We start from the raw sequence: 20,551 nt of genomic DNA, 5'->3' as shown, positions 1-20,551 counted from the left end.
TTGGTGCAAATATATGTAGAAGCTAAATTGGAAATCATAAACGAAAATATAAAAATTAAAACAGCATAAATAAAACATACAAATCAAGATATAGAAGATTTTAATATACAGATTAAAGAATTATTAGATTTAAAAGTAATAAGACAATCTTGTAATCAACATAGATGACCAGCCTTTATGGTTGGAAATCATAGTGAAATAAAAAGATGAAAAGTAAGCATTGTTATAAATTATAAAAGATTAAACGATAACACTATAGAAGATGGATACAAAATAATAGATAAAAATATGCTAATAAATAAAATACAAAATAGCAAGATGTTTTCTAAATTTGATTGTAAATCTGGATTTTGGCAAATAAAAATGGCAAAAGATTTAATTCCTTGGACAACCTTTACTACTCCATTAGGACATTTTGAATAGTTAGTTATGCCTTTTGGATTAAAAAATACGCCCTCTATTTTTTTTAAAAAGATAGATAGTATATTTAATTTTCTTCCATTTGTTTGTGTATATATAGATTATATTTTAGTACATAGTAAAGACTATAAAGAACATATGAAACATATAGAAATAACTCTAAATAAGTTTATAGAAAATTGTTTAATTATAAGTAAAAAGAAAATGAAATAAATAAACAAAAAATTAAATTTTTAGGAATAATTTAAGAAGAAGGAAAGATTCAGCTACAACCACACATAGTACGGACAATTTTATAATTTCCAAATAAAATTGAAGAAACTAAAAAATTATAGGCCTTTCTAGAAATATTAAAATATGCTAGACATTTTATCAAAAATTTAGGAAGGAAAGTAGGACCATTGTATAGGAAATTAGCTAATAAAGGAAAAAATATTTTAATCAATAAGATATAAAACTCATTAAAAGAATAAAAGAAAAGGTTAAAAATTTATCAACATTAGAATTACCATTAGATAGTTAATATAAGATAATAGAAACGGATGGATGTAAATTAGAATGGGGAGGAATTTTATACTCCAAACCAAATAAATATAGTAATAAAAAAGAAGAAGAAATTTGTATCATATGCTAGCGAAATAAGATAAGAGGAAAATATTTAACTAGTTTAAATTATGAAATAATGGCCATCATACATAGCATCGAAAGCTTTAAATTATTCTTAGATATCGAGTTTACAATAAGAACATATTGCGAAGCTATAATAAAATTTATCAAAAAGACAAATTTTGATAAAATAAAACATAAAAGATGGTTAAAATTATATGAGATAGTAAGTAGCTACAAAATTAATATAGAACATATAGAAAAAATATATATATTTTTTTTAGCAGATAATTTAAGTATACAGGTTATTAATTTTATAACCCATTATCTTCATGATACAGATGGATCAAAGGATGATGAACTTTGGAAATATCACTCTAAGAGTGGCCCCTCAAGAATCTAATCTTCGATTCAAATGAAATAATTTAGAAAGACCACCATAAAGGGAGCATTTTCTACTTTATAATCTGTGGATGGCACGTGATTCTAAACAAAAATAAAACAGCATAATGTCTTAGCTAACCATTTTAGACATATTCATAATCAAGTAAATAGCAGAAATTTTAGTTTCTTCGCGGTAATTGAAGGTAGAAAGCTTGGTATATATAATTATTGGCCGGAAGTACTACAATAAGTAGAAAGATTTTCAGACCCATTTTTCAAATGATTTTATACACTTGAAGAAGTTTTAAATTTTTGCAGACAAATGATAGGATTTAATATTTTTTTATCTGAAAGAGTTAGACAGACTATGCAAACCACTACTTCTCAAGTATCATTATCATCATCTTCATCAATACAACTTTGCGATAGTTGTGAAATTATGACCAAAGTTGTTAGAAATTTGAATATTAGAAAGCATTCATTAAAAGAAAGACTACAAATTCTTAAAAATGAAATTTCTTCATCCCAACAGATTATTAGTAAATATCAAAATGAACTTCTTCAGTTACAAAATAGTTTTAAAAGACTTAGTTCTAAAGATACTCTTGAAATATCTATTTCTCCATATATTACTTCTATGAGTAGAAATTATTCTGATAAAATAGAAAGGCTTATTGAACTAAGAGATTCTACATGTGCAGGGCAAGAAAAGAATTTATATGAATTAGAACAAAAAATTGGTGATTGTGTCAAAATTGTTCGAAGTTCTATAAAGAATTCAGTTATACAAAAAATTATAGATTTTGCTCAAATTTTAAGTTATTATTACAATGAAAACAGATATTTCCTTAAACATGGTCCTAAATATGTATCAGCCAAAAATTCAACATTTATTAAACACAATTATCCCACAATTTCTTTTGATTATACAATTTTTGAGGAAGAAGACATTTTTTACCTAGTTTTACAGTTTGGTATGATAGATACTATATATATATTAAACAATTTTTTCTAATTTTTTTCCACCAAAGCTTAAACATATTCTTGATCAGTTAAAAGACCATCCCTTGATGATTCAATTTATTTCCAGACCCCCTCTTGTAAATGATGGAATTGTAATTCCAGCCTATTATCATATTTTAATATATGAAGGAGCCAAAAGATTCAGGCCCTCTTCAAAGGCTAACACTAAAATAAAACTTAGACAAATTGATTATGAAAGACGGATCTAAGAAACCGCAATAATGATGGAAGTCCAAAGTCATGATTTCATACTATTAGCACAATGGAATAACGGAGTTATTTTCTGCCAAGAGCACCTCGCTAAAAGAATCAGAATAGAAAAAATTCCTATACCAAATATTGAGCAAATGAATTTATATCTGAAGGCATTTCAAAAAACTAATGGAGAATTTACATAAATCCAATCAAATACAGAAGAAGAATAATAATACGTATCCAATGAAAAAGACAATGAAATGGATCCAGAGTTAGAAGAAGCTTACATTGAAATGATGGACAAATAAATGCAATAATTGAGAATGAAGAAAAGACGAAGATAGAAAGATGAAAAGACGTAAAGAAAAAGAATAGTAGTCAATTATCAAGCAAAGTCAACAAAAGAAGGAAACCAGAAGATAAGGTTGTCAGAATGAAGAAAAAAGTTGTCAATAATTTCATACAATTGTTTTAAACCCGCACACCTGCATAATAGAGATGAGCATCATGTACCCTTTCTTTCTCAAAATCAACCTTGTGCATTTTGATTTTGTTGGTTTTTTTATGGATATTTGGTGAACCGACCAACCCAACCCAATCCAACCAAATTGGAACCTTTGCACAGGTTAGGTTGGTTTGGTACCATGTTGGGTTGGGACAAATACCGACCCAATCCAACCCTCGCCCACCCATAATGTAGCATTATACTTTTCGCAATCCATTGACTTTAATTGCCTTACCCGCTACCACTTTCCTTCTTTGCTTAATTTTTTAGACTTATTGCACAATTCCCAAGTCAGGCATGTGTTTTAAATTCTGCTCTTCAAGTTTTAGTTGAGATGTGTTTCGACTCTTCCAAACAAGACAATTTTTAATGCTTTTGAATTCATTGTATTAATCTTTGTTGGAACATTTATGCTTCAAATTTATCAATGTAGTGTTATTACAAATGTTAATCTAATGATTATACTTTTAGAGTAAAAACAATTGTTATGAGTTCTCGAATTCGTATTTAGAATGCTAATAATCTGGAGATACAAACCATTGCCACAAGAAGTTGACACAATTGCCTCAAATGACTTCATTTAGTACACCAAAGTTATCAGAGGGTAAAGAAAGACAAGAATGGCAAATTATTGCTTCTGATCAATTAATTATTCGCGATATTTAACCTTGCTTGTTCAAGGAAATTCAATGACAACACGTAAAGACAAGTTGATAGAAACATCATCTTATGAAAGGAAAAACCAATAGTGCAAGGTCTCAGGGAAATAAGATTGAGCTAGCTAATCCATTGAATATGGCAAAACTAGTTATTAGAAAGTTCTCGGCTGCGGTTGCTGGCAGCAACAACTGCGTTCATCAAAATTCCCCTAAAACCAGCCTTCTCCAACTCATGAATACCAGCTATGGTTGTCCCTCCAGGAGATGCAACGTCATCTTTCAGCTGACCGGGGTGCTTTCCTGTATTAACAGCCATTGATGCTGCTCCCAATACCTGTAACAGCTACAGTAGCTGAGATTGATGAAGTTTTGATGCTTTCGGGCACTATACAAGAAGACATAATTGAAAAGTACATTTTGCTGAAGACATCTTTTGAGTAAACAAGTAGTTCATCGTGAATCAGAGCATGCACATGTCCCGAATTCAAGACTTTGATGTGGGGAAAAAATTGTATCTAAGTCTACAGGTAAGGAGTCGTGTCATAAGACAAATTTCCAAATAAATAAGTTTGTCTCTTCTCTAACAACTCAAGCTTTTAGATGATGGATTAGGACAATTCAACAATTCAAGCTTATCTGAAGTAAAAAAATGATGAAACATTGCATCAATCAATTTCGTGTTTTTGAATAGGTAATAATAATAATAAGCTTACACAGAAACGTTTAATTTAGCATGATAAAGTAACATATCCATTGGCTTACAGTTTGAGAAGCTAGCCCGAGTGCCAGATCCCTAGGAAGACCAGCAGCCACCCCTCCATCAGCCAAAGCTTCTATTGCTAAATATATGTATGCTGGTCCACTACCACTGAACATTCCAGGAAAAGAGAAAGTTACTAGAAATGGCCAATTAGCCCCATCTTTTCATCTCTATAAAGTATATGGCTTACAAAGGCATGAAGGGCAGTCAGGGGAACTTAAAACACTTAAACCTCAACCATGTCACAGATAAACCAAAAACTTTGCAATAAGAATTAACTACACAACAGTGAAACGTGAGAGAATTTAGTAAACAATACCTGAGGCCAGTGATTGCATCGAACAGTTTCTCATCAGCTGTCCACACCTTACCAATGGCTCCAAATAACTTGGAAATTAATTCTCCATCATCTTTAGTAGCTCCAGCCCCCAGGCTGATAACTATGTATATAATAAGTATATTGGTAAAGTGCATTATCATTCTAAGTCGAGAAACCAATAAACTCAAAAATTGGATTTAACATAGAGTGGCAGAAAGGAAAATTATGAAACATGAAATAATCTGACAGAGAAAAGAGATTTGCAAGAGTAAGTCTCTATAAGTAAATGATACTTAACGATAAAGGTGTTCCAGATCTAAAAGGAGCTAGAAATTCGAAAATGATGTGGTTTGCCATTTATTTTCTCTGTTTAACGATCACAATGACAATGTGGATCAGATATGTAAATCTATCATGACGTGTTTTAATTCAAGTGAAGTACCAAGTTTTCAATCAAAACATTAACTCTAGAGTTGTTATGGGATATTAGGCTTTCTACAAGTCACACGTCAGAAGGCAAAGACAGGAGAGATAGGAACTGGCGTACCAGATGCCGCATTGCCAACAGCAGCCGGGGTGTTAGGCATAACTCTAATAAATCGACTGTGACCAGCCCACTCCTGGACAAATCAATTGACATGAATGAAGTGAAGTGACAAGAAGATAAATATGAAATCATAAGAATTACAAAATGTAACTGCACAAAAGGACTTTCTAGCCAAACACGAGGCCTAAGGTTGCACCAGTCGGTGATTACAACTTTTGAGAACCGTGTGAATCTCTATAAAGCAAAGGATATGAAGTCATGGAACTTATCATAAAGCATTAAAAAATTAACTGTGCCCATAGAACATAGATCCAAAAGCCTCAAAGATAATATACACCAACAAAGTGAAAAAATAACTTAGAAGGATTCAATTGTGCAAACCTGCAAATCTTTTAGTTTAACTCCAGCAACAACTGACACCAAAAGCTGCTTCTCTGAGAGGAGTGACCTCAACTGCAGTACCACGCCTTCAACTGCAAATATGTTAAGCATCAAGAGAATAGAGGTACTCAAAGCAACATCTAAGAAATCATCTTCTAAAATGTTCAGTGAACGAATTACAAAAAAGTTGGAAAAGGAACCAGAAGCAAACAAAGATCTGCTAGATTTTTTTTCAGTAGATTATTTTGAATTTTATGATGAGCATGGACAGATGTGTTTCTATCCTGGATATTCAGCAATTAATTCAAGTAAACCACAGTATCCACTAGCCACAGATTGAAATATTTTAGTTCTAGTGTGTCCAACATAAGTTTCCATATGTTTGCTGAATATTTTACATATACATTATTCAAACAACCAGTAACTCTAAAAGGAATGATTGAAATAGATGTTGCCAACTTTTAAAATCGTTTACTCAAGCTTTGAAAATAGCCTAATTTTATTTTTATTTTTTTGAAAAACCACACATGATGATTGTCGGCAACAACCCTAAAAAAGAGAATCATAAAAATAACAGGTTGTGTTCTTCCCTCACCAGCACCAGCCCCTGTGCAAAGTGGAAAGATAAAGAAAAATGAGGTTATAGACCAGATATGTTCATCTGGATATAATGATTGCGACAAATTCATGTTAATTGTAAATTTAGTCATTTTGCATTTCAATAGCTCATCTGAAAAATAAGAAGAAAGAAACTAGACTTATTTAATCTCCTCGTAGCACCTTGATAGATTGAAAGTTTCCAGAGACTACGACAAATAAAACTCACAGGAAGGGACCAAACAAAAGAAGACAACAGGGGAAATGGAGCAAATAGATAAGCTAGAACAATACCAACTTGAGGCTTGACAGATAATATGACAACATCACTGTCTTCAACTACCTGCCTTTGAGAAACATAAAGTAAATGAAAAGATATCTATCCATATTCATGACAAGCTAATAATAATGAGCTAACAAATATTCCACAATGGGTTAAATCAAAAGCAATCAACCCTACAGCTCTATCTCAGTGACAAAAATTTGTCACAAGTTTACAACAATGTGAGCAAAACACATTGAGGTGCTAGAGGGAATTCTGAGGATTAAGCTGAAATTGGGACCACTCGTAATTTCAGTCAAGAGCATATAAATCATAATAAATCTAAAATAAAATTATCTACGCATGCATAAGAGTCGAGAAATTCAGATATTGCAGCAACTGTCCGTAAATATTTTCATAAGACATCCATTTAATTTCACTGCTGGCGGGAGAAAAACTAACATTGAAGCATAGCCAGAATAAGATTTATATGTATTTCAACTATTAATTCAATTGCCATAGCCAAAGAATCAACCACATCACATACTAAAGTTTTTATTTTTGTATTATGCACATTTTTGGCACCAATGGACATTTGAACTGCTCTTAAAGATTGCATTCAAGGGAGCCTCTCTGACCTTTGTGCTTAGAACTGCATCTAACAACAATGCAATCAATAAATCATATCTTTATATGAACTAGAATGAGTTTTTAAGAAATTAAATTTGGAAATTATAAAATCTACAATTACTTATTTGATTGGGAATTATCCAGCCACATATTTTTTGATATGTGCACACAAAAACTTGGACATATCAGCCAAAAGCATCTAGAAGCAGTGTACGTTTTGGTGAACACAACAGAGTGACAACTTTTCCTTTGCGTCAAGATTTTGCTGTTTTAAAATTTTTACAAACACCCCGCACACATACAAATAGAAAGAGAAACTGAGGATAGTGGATACCTGACTGTTGTGATCTAGGACTTTGACGCCAAAAGATTCAAATGCAGTACGACGATCATATCCAAGATGTGCAGTTCTAATCTGGGAAGCAGGCAACAACCCTGATTTGATTACACCTCTTGCAATGCTCTCAGCCATTTTTCCAGCCCCGATAAAACCTAGCTTGTAGGAGTCGCTTGGAATCGGTACAATGGTCATCATTGAGAATTTTCTGGAAAAAAGCTAACAACTGACATCGTGTTAGATATGAATAAAAATGTCTTTCAGATAAAAGCACCAGCAAAAGAGCATGGTAAGTTGCCATGGAAAACAGAGTGAAAGGAGGGGGGCAGTGTTACTAAGTAAAGAAGATTATAGAAATCTCAATTTGTCCTCCAGAAAGTAAGTTCTTTCCAACTGTTTTGGTAAACACCAACCCCATAACATTGTGAAAATGCAGCAACGCAAAAAATTCCCAGCAGTAGCTATTATAATGAGGAAAATGCTCAACGTACACCGAGGTGTCCAACATGGTGTTCAAAATGGACACCCGGCACCTCGGTATTGGCCGAGGTACTGGTGGGCCCTGACGTGGCAGGCACCTCGACCAATGCCGAGGTGCCGTGTGTCCATTTTGGACACCATGATGGATGCCACAATGTACCCCAAGCATAACCCTTATAATGAAATGATATAAAAATGTGGTTTTGCCGCTCGTCCATTAAGTTTTACCACTTTGTTGACAAGAAAATGTGTTGGCAAAAATGTATTGGATGAAGAGATGGTCTTTTTTTTTGGTCAAACGGCAAAAAAGATGTAAAATAGAGTGCATATTGTAAAAATGTTCATGTGTATAAATAACCCCGGAGATTAGGATAATATTTCCTCGAAAACAATGAAATTTATGCAAAAATGTTTGGCAACAACAATTAAGCTATTTGTACATTAATTTTGACATTCTTGTTGATAGATGGGTGATGTGGCAAAATTGTGAGGGTTGAATTAAATGTGTAAGGTGTCAAAGATGGCGTGAGATTGTGTCAAGTGTAAATTCGGTAAATCAGGTGTAAACTAGGATGTACATATATAGCAGGATTATTGGCAACACAATGCATCAAATATACTCCGATATGCAAACTCAGAAAGCAATTTTCAGAAATAAATCATACAAGATTCTCTGGTTCTTTCTGTCAGAAGGTATTCCAATGGAGTTGGGACTAAAAATGATAAAAACCATTGTTTTGTTTTACTCGTTACAATTAATACCCATAATATTCCAACAAATCAGCAACGAAAAATTTAATCGTGAACAGAATAATTACAGAAATGAGCAGAACAAAGGTCCAACATTTTGAAAGATGTAGATGTGATTAAAAGCTGCTACCTTGAACTACTAATGACGAAAAAATCAACATAAACACCAAGAACCAAAAAATAAACGTAATTTAGAATGCAATTAATTGCGTAATGCGTCAAGCTATACACATTTGGAAGAAGGACTACAAATAAATCTGCTAAACATAAATACCCTTTATTTGAATTTTCTGCGTCGGGGGCCGAAAGTTTGTTTTGGTTTCGTGTATTCTGTTTCTGTGTCGAAAGAATTGATTTTTTTAGGTCTATTATCATTTTAAAATCTCATTATCTAATTAATAAACTTTTTAATATTGATTTTGGTTTTTTATGTTGTTTGCAATTTTCTTTTATTTTTAATATTATAATAATATCTTTTGGGTCAAAGTACGAAATAAACGTTAGAAATAAAAGGTTCGGTTTCCATTTCTTGGATTCATTGTCATTCTCAATGGAGGCGAAGGTTTCTCAACTCTGGGAGTCCATCACCAACTTCTTCAACGGTGGCGACCACATCCCTTGGTCCACTTCTGACGCGATTCTCGTAAGGATCTCTGTTTTTTCGCTGTACCAAATTTGATACGATAAGAATAATGACCAAGAAATAGAAATTTTCTTTTTTGGCTTTGACAAGATTGGTTGGGGGTTATTTTTTTTCCGTTTTGCCTTGATATGGGTTTTCAATACCTGGTCTAAAAATCGAAATTCCTTGAGTAAGTTGATATTTAATTTAAATGTTTTTGGAGTTTAGTATTTTCAGGTTTGATGGGTTTAAAGTATTAAAGGTAGATTTGGTTGAATGAGATTGATAATTGGTTAATTCAGATATTACAGTTCCGTTAATTTTTAAATGGTTTTGAGGTTTGAGCTCTGTAGAATTTGAGGTGTCTTCAAGCACTGCATAAGTTTGTTAACGGCAGGCAAATCTTTGATGGTCAAAAGGTTCCAATTTCAGGCTCTAGACCTGAGGTGATCCTTTTTATTTAGTGTGGCGGAGATTGAGATGGTATTTAAAGGTGTTGGCAGTGCTTTTTGGAAGGTATTTTGAGGGTTTGTATGAATCTCGTCAAGTTCTTGGATGATTTTTGAGGATTGGGTGTAGCTAAACTCCCAAGGGCTTGTGGAATGGATGATTTGAGCTGACAACAACAGACCAAGTCATATTTATTGGGGCAAAAGTTGAGATTTTCAGGGAAGAATGAAAGTGGACTTGTATTGATTGCCATGGTCCACCACATGCATACAAGTGTGAAAGGAACAAATCATATTTTCTACAGGAGGCATTCAATGAATTAAAAGTCATAATGTATGTGTCCATTGATTAATTTTTTTTGTGGGAGTCGCCCCCCTTTTTTTCACCTTTTTTTGAAATGGTGGTGTTAGTTTTGAGGTATTATTTCATGACGAATGCCAACCTAGACTTCTTAAATGCCGGCATGGTGTTTTTCATTCTTGAATGTATACTTGGAAGTTCTTTGATCTTGCACGTTGCACCAACAAGAGTGTTCTTTGGACATGACGTCCAGAGCTGCAGGCCGGTTGTAGTTTATCAGATAGTATTCATATAGGTGTATGAGCTAAGGTGATTGTGGATCAAATATGTTAAGCACTGTGTCTGTCTTCACAGCTGATAATTAGTTAATTATATTTATAAGATAATACTTCTGTACTTGCGAAATTCCGAGGTCAATGTTCACTGTTTTTTGCTGAACGAAACTTCTAGATATCTTAAAATATACTCTCGATTGCTAGAGCTACTTAGTTGGAATGTATTCTAAAGATTATTTTAGATGATATGATGGTCTCTGGAATCTGGATATTAGATTAAATCTAATTGACCGATATAAGAGCGTAAATCAATGGGTTAACACCCACATCTTAACAACATAATCAGTAAAACAAACCTGGGATCATTGCTAAAGGTCCAGAATGCCTGGGATGAAGGTTTCTCCTCCTCAGAGTAGTCCAAGCTATTGCATTCTAACATTGATTCAAGAGTGTTGAATATTTGAGCTCTCGAAACACATTAGAGGTTTGGCATATTATTCAGGTTATTCTTGATCTGCCAATTGAACCTTTCATAATGCAACATGTGTGTTAGATTCTCTCTCTTTTTAACCTATAGCCAGAACGGATCCAGGAAATAAGGATACAAGAGCTGAAATCTAAGAAAGTCTCCTTCACTTTACTGTTTAACCACGCTCCCAAACTTAAATATTGGACAATTATTAACTAGTTTTTCATAGAGAGTTCTAAATACAGCCAAACAAGCTTGTTCAAGTGTTTAATTTCAAATCCAAAGAAAAAGGATGCAATTTCATCCATTATTTGACGTTTGTCCTTAGATCATCTCCATACAAAAATGAATAACATACTCATCACGACCAATGGCGGATCCAGGATTTTGAGTCAGCACGAGCGACCGTTGAGGGCCAATCGTCGGCCCAATAAAATATTACAAGCTCGTTTGATGTAATTTTTTTTTTTTTTTTGGGTAAAAAATGCATTTTGGAAAATAGTGATTTGATGGAAAATATTTGGTTAAAAATAAGAAAAATTTTTGAATTTCGTGTAATATTATTTTATTAAAAAATATATGGTTGAAAATAAAAAAGGGAAAAATATATTCTGAAATAAATGGGAATCAAGCAAGACCTAAAATTTAAACATAACAATTATTTTGTTAAAATTCAACATATATAATTTTGTTAAAACAATAAACTATATTCATCAAATGACATTGTTGCCAAGTTTTATATAATTCAAAAGAAGAGCACGAGTTCAAATTTGTATTGTTGCATTAAAACAAGCTAAAATCTAATATATAAAAATTTGTTAAATCTATTATCACAATTCAACAACCGGCATAATGGTCAAACCATTAATAATTTTAACAATAGCCCCAGGTTCAAATCCCCTCCTCCTCATTCCATTAATTTTTGGTAAAAATTGTAATACTAAAAAAATAGAACAAAAAAGTTGATTGATGAAGAATTGAACCTGGGACCTCTAAGAAGTAAAAACCCGAACTCACCCACTTGGCCAGAGGGTATGGTTGAACAAAAAGTGATAATCAGAAGTATAACCTAAAAATATTCATCTATTCTCAACCAAAAAAATTGGTTGTCGGCGGATCCAGCACGCGCGGCCGCTGGTGCTCGCCAGGTGCTGGATCCGCCACTGATCACGACCCCCTGTACATCACAATTTAGGTGGAACGTAGTTTCTCTAATTATCTATATTTGTTCCTAAGTCATCTTAATACAAAAATGAATATTCTACCCTTTAAAAAAATTGGACCTTTCCCCCTCTTTCCCAATTCGCAAAATGATAAGACTTCAAAGGCATCAAAGATTCAAAATTCCATATGCTTTCCTACCATTTAACTGGTTAACTCATCTCAATGAACGTCATTCACACATTTTTCCAGTTCACCTATGGATTAATTAAATTTTAGTTAATATAAATTAAGCCAAAGTACAAAGATCAATTTGAAATAGATAGAATACTATCCAAACATGTCATTAGTTAGCTTTATCTTTCCACTACACCAGAAACATAAATCAAAAGGAATTTAAAATTCTGGAATCATAATTCAGAAACAATCATATACTAGAATTTAGTTCGGCTGTTATATCAAAAGGATATATAATATATGAATAACAAAATCAGTAGAAGTCACATCTTTAACAACCCTATCTTAGAAAATAACACTCACATATAGTTCAATAGCCACATATCATTTGCAACCTTTAAAAATTGGCCATTTTCCCCTCTTTTTAAATTTGCAAAATGACTCGCCTCTAAATGCATAAAAAAATTCAAAACCACATTCACCACCAAAAAACATAAAAACAATGGATAAAAAATAAATCTTACACATTCACTGCCTAATTAATAATAAATGCAACCTTTAAAAATTGGCTATTTTCCCTTCTTTTTAAGATTTATTCCTTTGAAAGAGATCCCAGGTGCAGTGCCTATTCAATCTGAATCGGATCTTGCAGTTTCAGACCGGTCCTTTAGGTTATTCACCACCATATTAAATAAATGCAACCAAATTAAAGCATCAAAATGAACTAAAAATAATAATAAAGAAAAAGAATACAGTTGCTCACAAGTCATAGACATGGACTGGGATGGTGACGGGTGACGATGTGACACTCACAAACTAAAACTCAGAGGCGGTAGTCGACGGTCACATTCACAAGACTCACAATCACAACACAAAAGAGTCTGAAATTTGGAAATGGAAAAATTTCGTGATTTAGCCTCTGATTGACTATGGATTAGAATGGGTATTTGGATTTTGGACAATGGGCCTAATTGCAAAATCCTAATGTTTAAAAAAGGGATTGCCCAAACTAAAAGCCCACTACAAAAAAGTCCTAAACCAAACATTCATTTCATTTCCTTCACAGCTTCACCTTCCCTTGCATTTCAATCTTCACATTCTGCCGGTGCCAATCACCATGGACGGAATTCAAGGTTCAACAAAGCCAGCACGAGCAACCACGCCCACTTGCCGGGTGCAAGCTCCATCCCTACTCACCAATTATTAAAGCTTCGTCACTACGCCTCCAACAAGATGAGGTTTTGAGGGACGAGGCTTGACCATAATGACTTTGCATGGGAAGAGCATTTGGAATGACGTAGTATTGACCATCTTACACTAAAGGCAACCTTTAAAAACTGGCCATTTTCCCCCTAGCACCTCAATGTGTTTTGCTCACATAGTTGTAAACTTGTGACAATTTTTTGTCATTGAGATAGAGCTGTAGGGATGATTGCTTTTGATTTAACCCATTGTGGAATATTTGTTAGCTCAGTATTATTAGCTTGTCATGAATATGGATAGATATCTTTCATTTACCTTGTGTTTCCCAAAGGCAAGTAGTTGAAGACAGTGATGTTGTCATATTATTTGTCAAGACTCAAGTTGGTATTGTTCTAGCTTATCTCCATTTCCCATGTTCACTTATTTTGTTTGGTACCTTCCTGTGAGTTTTATTTGTCTTAGTTTCTGGATACTTTCAATCTATCAAGGTGCTACAAGGAGATTAAATAAGTGTGTAGGTTCTTTATTCTTATTCTTCAGTTGTGCTATTGAAATGTAAAATGACTAAATTTACAAGTAACATGAATTTTTCGCAATCATTATATTCAAATAAATGTATCTGGTCTCTAACCTCATTTTTCTTTATCTTTCAACTTTGCACAGGGGCTGTGGAGGGAGGAGCACAATCTGTTATTTTTATGATAATAAACGTATCTCTTTTTTAGGGTTGTTGCCCACAATCATCATATGTGGTTTTTCAAAAAATTAGGCTATTTTCAAAGCTTAAATAAGCGACTAACAACTCCTATGAAGATTTTAAAAGTTGGCAACATTTATTTCAATCAGTCCTTTTAGAGTTAATGGTTGCTTGAATGCTATATATGTAAAACATTCAGTAAACATGTGGAAAATTACGTTGGACACACTAGAACTAAAATACTTCAATCTGTGGATAGTGGATACTGTGGTTTACTTGAATTAATTGCTGAGCATCCAGGATAGAAACACATTTGTCCATGCTCATCATAAAATTCAAAATAATCTATTGAGAAAAATCTAGCAGATCTTTGTTGGCTTCTGGTTCCTTTTCCATCTTTTTCGTAATTTGTTCACTGAACATTTTAGAAGAAGATGTCTTAGATGTTGCTTTGAATACTAAGCTATTCTCTTGATGCGTAACATATTTACAGATAAAGGCGAGGTACTGCAGTTGAGGTCACTCCTTTCGGAGAAGCAGCTTTTGGTGTCAGTTGTTGTTGGAGTTAAACTAAAAGATTTGCAGGTTTGTCACGGGCGGATCCAAAAAATCATGTTGGGGTGGGGGGTGGGGGCTGAAATTTAAAATATATGTGCACAAATTTTTATAAAGTATACAACATAAAATTTCATTACGACATTACCTACTAAAGTTGTGTCCGTCGAGCTTTAACTGCATAAAACTCGTCTATAATAGAATCTACTTACAAAACAATTATTCTAAAACTAATCAAAATTGATACCATAAATAACCTAACCGGGTAACCCATTAGATATGAATCTCAATCTCAATTCTCAAACTGAATAATGAAAACAATAATGCGTAAAAGCAATAAGAGAGTGATATGTCATTTCAACAAACACCTTGTCTACAAGTGTAAGGAAGAGATGCACGAGTCTAAATAAATTGAATTTCAAAACTTTTTGTGTCTTACCACCCAAAAATGCAAGTAAATAAAAATTCTGCTGAGTTTAATAATTAGATTTTAGCCTGTAAGAATTCGAAAAGCTCTCTTTCAAAAACTCCAAAATTCAAAAATCAGCATATAATCTTGGCCTGTTAGTATACAATTTTACACTTTTACTTTGCCTTGTTCCCACAATTGACAATCACAATCCCACTAATTTAATAATTATTACCCAAAATCTAGTCTTCTATATCCATTTCCTGATTTTCATTCAGTCGACAACTCAACACTAGTTTGGGAAAATCCGAAAATGTTCCTATTGTGACTTATTCAATGAAAAAGAATCCAAATAGAAATGACAATACCTATTACCTCAGAACGTGGTGCCACAAGTAATGTTTTCTTTCTGGCTTGCAGAATGCAGGGGGCTTCACCGTTTCAGGCTCTTCACTTGCGCGTTTCCATAATCAATTGGAAAAATGAGAATAGATAAGAAGTATGAATGAATGATTTGGTGGGTTAGTAGGGAGCGGGTGTGTTTAAAGTTTGAGGGTTAAATTGGTGTGTGGGCTAATTTTAAAAATTGGATTAAAAGTTGATCCATTTAAGTTGGGCTAAAATAGTTAAATATTGAAAATGGTAGGTAGGTGGCTAATCTTAAATTTGGGCCGAACTATAATGTTTTTTCCAAAAAAATTACACATAAAAATGTTTTCACTTTGTTGGTGTATATTATCTTTGAGGCATTTGGATTTTTGTTCTATGGGCACAGTAATTCTTTATGATAAGTCCCATGACTTCATATCCTTTGTTTTATAGAGATTCACATGGTTCTCAATAGTTGTTGGTCCAACCATAGGCCTCGTGTTTGGCTAGGAAGTCCTTTTGTGCAGTTACATTTTGTAATTTTTATGACTCCATATTTATCTTCTCGTCACTTCACTTCACTCATGTCAATTGACTTGTCCTGGAGTGGCTGGTCACAGTTGATTAACTAGAGTTATGCCCAACACCTCGGCTGCTGTTGGCAATGCAGCATCTGGTACACCAGTTCCTATCTCTCCTGTCTTTGCCTTCTGACTTGTGACTTGTAGAAAGCCTAATATTAGAGTTAATGATTTGATTGAGAACTTGGTACTTCACCTGAGTTAAAACACGTCGTGATAGACTTACATATCTGCAGAGCCGGACCTGAGTATAGGCTCAATAGGCTGCTGCCTCAGGCGTAGCTCTCCAAGGGGGTCCAAAAAAAAAAAAATTCCATTTTTTTCTTTTTTTTTGGTAAAACACACTAATTAACGTAAAAGAATCCTCCCATAATTGAGATGTTTTGTAAATGTCTTTTACGTTAAGTTTTAAGTTAGCAATTGGTTGTATAATACATCGTTGGATTATGATTTACGTTGATCTGGGGGCCCAAGTTATCGAGTTCGCCTTGGGCCCCTGATCACACGACCGGCCTTGCATATCTAATCCACATTGTCATTGTGATCGTTAAACAGAGAAAATAAATGGCAAACCATATCATTTTCGAATTTCTAGCTTTTTTTAGATCTGGAACACCTTTATTGTTAAGTATCATTTACCTAGACACTTCCCCTTTCAAATCTCATTTTTCTGTCAGATTATTTCATGTTTCATGATTTGCCTTTCAGCCACTCTATGTTAAATCCAATTTTTTGAGTTATTGGTTTCTCGATTTTGGATGATAATGCGCTTTTACCAATAGACTTATTATATACGTAGTTATCAGCCTGGGAGCTGCAGCTACTAAAGATGATGGAGAATTAACTTCCAAGTTATTTGGAGCCATTGGTAAGGTGTGGACAGCTGATGAGAAACTGTTCAATGCAATCACTGGCCTCAGGTATTGTTTCACCGTTGTGTAGTTAATTCTTAATGTAAAGTTTTTTGGTTTATCTATGACATAGTTGAGGTTTAAGTGTTTTGAGTTCCCCTGAGTCCTGACTGCCCTACATGCTGTGTAAGCCATATACTTATAGAGACGAAAAAATGGGGCTAATTGGCCTGTTCTTAGCCTTCTTTTTTCCTGGAATGTTTGGTGGTAGTGGACCAGCTCACATATATTTAGCAATAGAAGCTTTGGCTGATGGACGGGTGGCTGCCGGACATCCTAGGGATCTGGCACTCAGGCTAGCTTCTCAAACTGTAAGCCGATGGAATATGTTACTTTATCATGCTAAATTAAACATTTCTGTCAGCTTATTATTCAAAAATACGAAATTGATTAATGCAATGTTAACCCCCCCCCCCCTCCTTCAGATAAGCTTGAATTGTTGAATTGTCGAATTGTCTTGATCCATCTCATCTAAAAGCTTGAGTTGTTAGAGGAGAGAAACTTATTTATTTGGACATATGTCTTCTAACACGACTCCTCACATATAGACTTAGATACCCTTTTTTTCCACATCAAATTCTTGAATTCAGGACGTGTTCATGCTCTGCTTCATGATGAACGATTTGTTTATTCAAATTATGTCTTCTGCAAAATGTACTTTTCAATTATATCTTCTTGTATAGTGCCTGAAAGCGTCGAAACTTCATCAACCTCAACCACTGAACTGTTGCAGGTATTGGAAGCAGCATCAATGGCAGTTAATACTGGAAAGCACCCCGGTTAGCTGAAAGATGACGTTGCATCTCCTGGAGGCACAATTATAGCTGGCATTCATGAGTTGGAGAAAGCTGGTTTTTGGGGAATTTTGATGAACGCAGTCGTTGCTGCGAACAACCGTAGCCGAGAACTTTTTAATGACTAGTTTTGCCGTATTCAATGGATTAGCTTGCTCAATCTTATTTCCTTTAGACCTTACACTATTGGTTTTTCCTTTCATAAGATGATGATGTTTCTATCAACTCGTCTTTACATGTTATCAGTAAATTTCCTTGAACAAGCATGATTGAATATCGTGAATGGTTAATCGATCGGAAACAATAATTTGCCACACTCGTCTTACTTTGCTCTCTGTTAACTTTGGTGTTCTGAATGAAGTCTCGAGACGTAGCAATTGAGCAAACTTCTTGAGGACATGGTTTGTATCTCCAGATTCTTAGCATTCAAAATATGAATTCGAGAACTCAAAACAATTGTTTTCACTCATAGTATGATCGTTAGATTAACATTTGTAATAACACCATGATAAATTTGATGTATAATCATACAAACATAAACACATCTCAACTAAAACTTGAAGAGCGAAATTTGGAACACGCACCTGAGGGATTCATTGCATAATACGTTTGGAGAAAAGTTAAGCAAAGAAGGAAAGCGGTAGCGAGTAAGGCAATGAAAGTCCACTGATTACGAAATGTATAATGTTACATGTACATAATCATTTATAGATTGATATACAGATTGATTGCACGAAATTATGTTAAAAGTTAACAGATTTTACTCTCCTTTTTCCCTCTATTCCAAGCTGTATTTTTCTCTTTATCTGTGCATCAATTTATAAATAATTGTGTTCAAGTAGCATTATTCTCATATCATCAGATACAAGGGCAAGGGCAAGGTCAAGGTCAAGTTCGCAAATATCAATCTCTTTGATTACTTCCACAAATTGTTCATAGCTTTTGAGGGTGTTCAACAATTTTATTTATTTATTTATTTATTTTTATCTTTTTTTCTTGCAATTCCTTCACATCTTCAGGTTTAACAATGAACGATTTCAAGAACAAACATAACATACTATAGAATGTCATTGTCCCTGCTTCATATGCAATCATGTGTATAAGAAGAGCTTGGAATGGGAAGTGAAAAAGCCAAACTGAGAGTTGAAGTTGTCCATAGGATTTGAACTTAATATTCTTCAAACAATATGAACTAGATCTGAAGTAGATGCTTTTGCTTTGAGATGGGTGACTAAACGAGATCGACGATTAAATGTAAGAGTTTTACCCACAATTTCTTGAAAAACCACACGAGTTCTTCAATACCAAATCGATAGCAATCTATATGAAGTGCTATTTGTATTTAAGGGATAAGACTTAAAACTCTTAGAAAGAAGGGTTATGGGCTTGCTACTTCCAGATTTGGCCCTCGCTTGCTTACTTGTTGCAAAGACGTGACGCATTTTTTTTTTTTAAGGCAAAAAAAGGCCCAGGTTATAGCATTCCTTTCTATATCGTCTAAAATTTCTACTTCTACTAATATTTCATGTATTTCTACTAAGATAAGTCTTGGTGTACATAAAATATGTATATAGGGTTGTCCACAGCCCTCACATGAGGCGGGCATTGGACGCCCCTATGTACCCAAATTATGTACACCAAGCACAACTCTTTCTACTAATGGTTCTTATTGAGCTACATTACAATAAATCTTCTTTTTTTGTAGCATTGCTTATATGATTCTACGAGAACTGGCCGCCACTATGATCAGGGCTTAGATTTGCCCATATCCTACACTCTAAGCATCCTTCAACACACTTGTCCAAATTAGAATACGTGTAGTTGATATATATATTGAACTTCAACAATAAGTACATGAATAAATTAGTTCAACTTACAATACAAAATTAATTAATTGAGCAAAACTCTACTAACTTCTTGTATTTGAGTTTTGAAAACTAAATCCCTAATTTGAAGATGAATAAAGCAAAAAGAAAGTAATTTGGAGCTTTGACTGACCAAATGATAGCATTGTATGAACGCTGGGAAATTACAGGACTCATTGGGCGTACTTGAAAAGTTAAGTGGATGATTGCACGAATTTTTGGATCTAAATTAACATTGGAAAAGTTTGGGGACCAAGCTGAATACTTTGAAAAGATGAAGGACCAAATTTGAAGAAACATTGATGAGATAGGAAGTTGGAGGTTGAAAGTTCAAGGACCAATTGTGCAAAAAATGCACAAAAATTAAAAATGAAGGGACTTGACGCTGGATTAGCGAGAATTGCATGTATACGTTTAATTTTTGGAGCAATACGTACAGCGCGTGCCGCCACCATAGTATTAGGTTTTACATGCATGAAAAATGAAAAACTTAAATTTGGTTGAATGAGGTTGTTTTGAGCCCCAATTTTAGAGTGCCTATAACTAACTAAATAAATAAATAAATAAATAAATAAATATATATATATATATATATATATATTATTCCACAATAATTCTTGAAGTAAAACTACAAGAAATTCTTCAAGGCTTGGAAGATTTTGAAGAGGAAAAAGGAGGTGTCGAAGATCGTTGCTGAGATTCAAGATTAAGGATTGTACCTAGCTTTTCTTCTAATTTATCTGGATTAAATTCAAGATTAAGGGTTTGTACCCAAATTATATATATATATATATATTATTCCACAATAATTCTTGAAGTAAAACTACAAGAAATTCTTCAAGGCTTGGAAGATTTTGA

The 20,551-nt window shown here is 33.7% G+C and overlaps 1 protein-coding gene and 1 pseudogene across 10 annotated transcripts; one reads left to right on the top strand and one right to left on the bottom strand.

The window, feature by feature from the left end:
- Positions 1-3,727: 3,727 nt before the first annotated feature.
- LOC111407743 (pyrroline-5-carboxylate reductase) lies at positions 3,728-15,859 on the bottom strand. Of its 10 annotated transcripts, none has more exons than XM_023037400.1 (8): positions 15,542-15,859; positions 7,623-7,851; positions 6,691-6,739; positions 5,800-5,891; positions 5,419-5,491; positions 4,872-4,992; positions 4,555-4,660; positions 3,728-4,135 (listed from the first exon to the last, which is right to left on the bottom strand). In XM_023037400.1, exons 2-8 carry the CDS (start codon positions 7,821-7,823, stop codon positions 3,938-3,940), a joined length of 840 nt encoding a protein of 279 aa, XP_022893168.1. In that variant the 5' UTR covers positions 7,824-7,851; positions 15,542-15,859; the 3' UTR covers positions 3,728-3,937. The 10 variants fall into 10 exon arrangements, with proteins under 10 accessions (XP_022893168.1, XP_022893172.1, XP_022893173.1 ...); XM_023037404.1 differs by having other exon boundaries at positions 7,623-7,844; XM_023037405.1 differs by having other exon boundaries at positions 7,623-7,833.
- A 1,330-nt stretch (positions 15,860-17,189) lies between these two features.
- On the top strand, positions 17,190-18,146 carry LOC111408488 (annotated as a pseudogene).
- Positions 18,147-20,551: the final 2,405 nt, after the last annotated feature.

This window comes from Olea europaea, chromosome 13 (genome assembly GCF_002742605.1).
Source record: "Olea europaea var. sylvestris chromosome 13, O_europaea_v1, whole genome shotgun sequence".
NCBI classification, from domain to species: domain Eukaryota; kingdom Viridiplantae; phylum Streptophyta; class Magnoliopsida; order Lamiales; family Oleaceae; genus Olea; species Olea europaea.
This window is presented reverse-complemented; position numbering and strand designations above follow the sequence as displayed.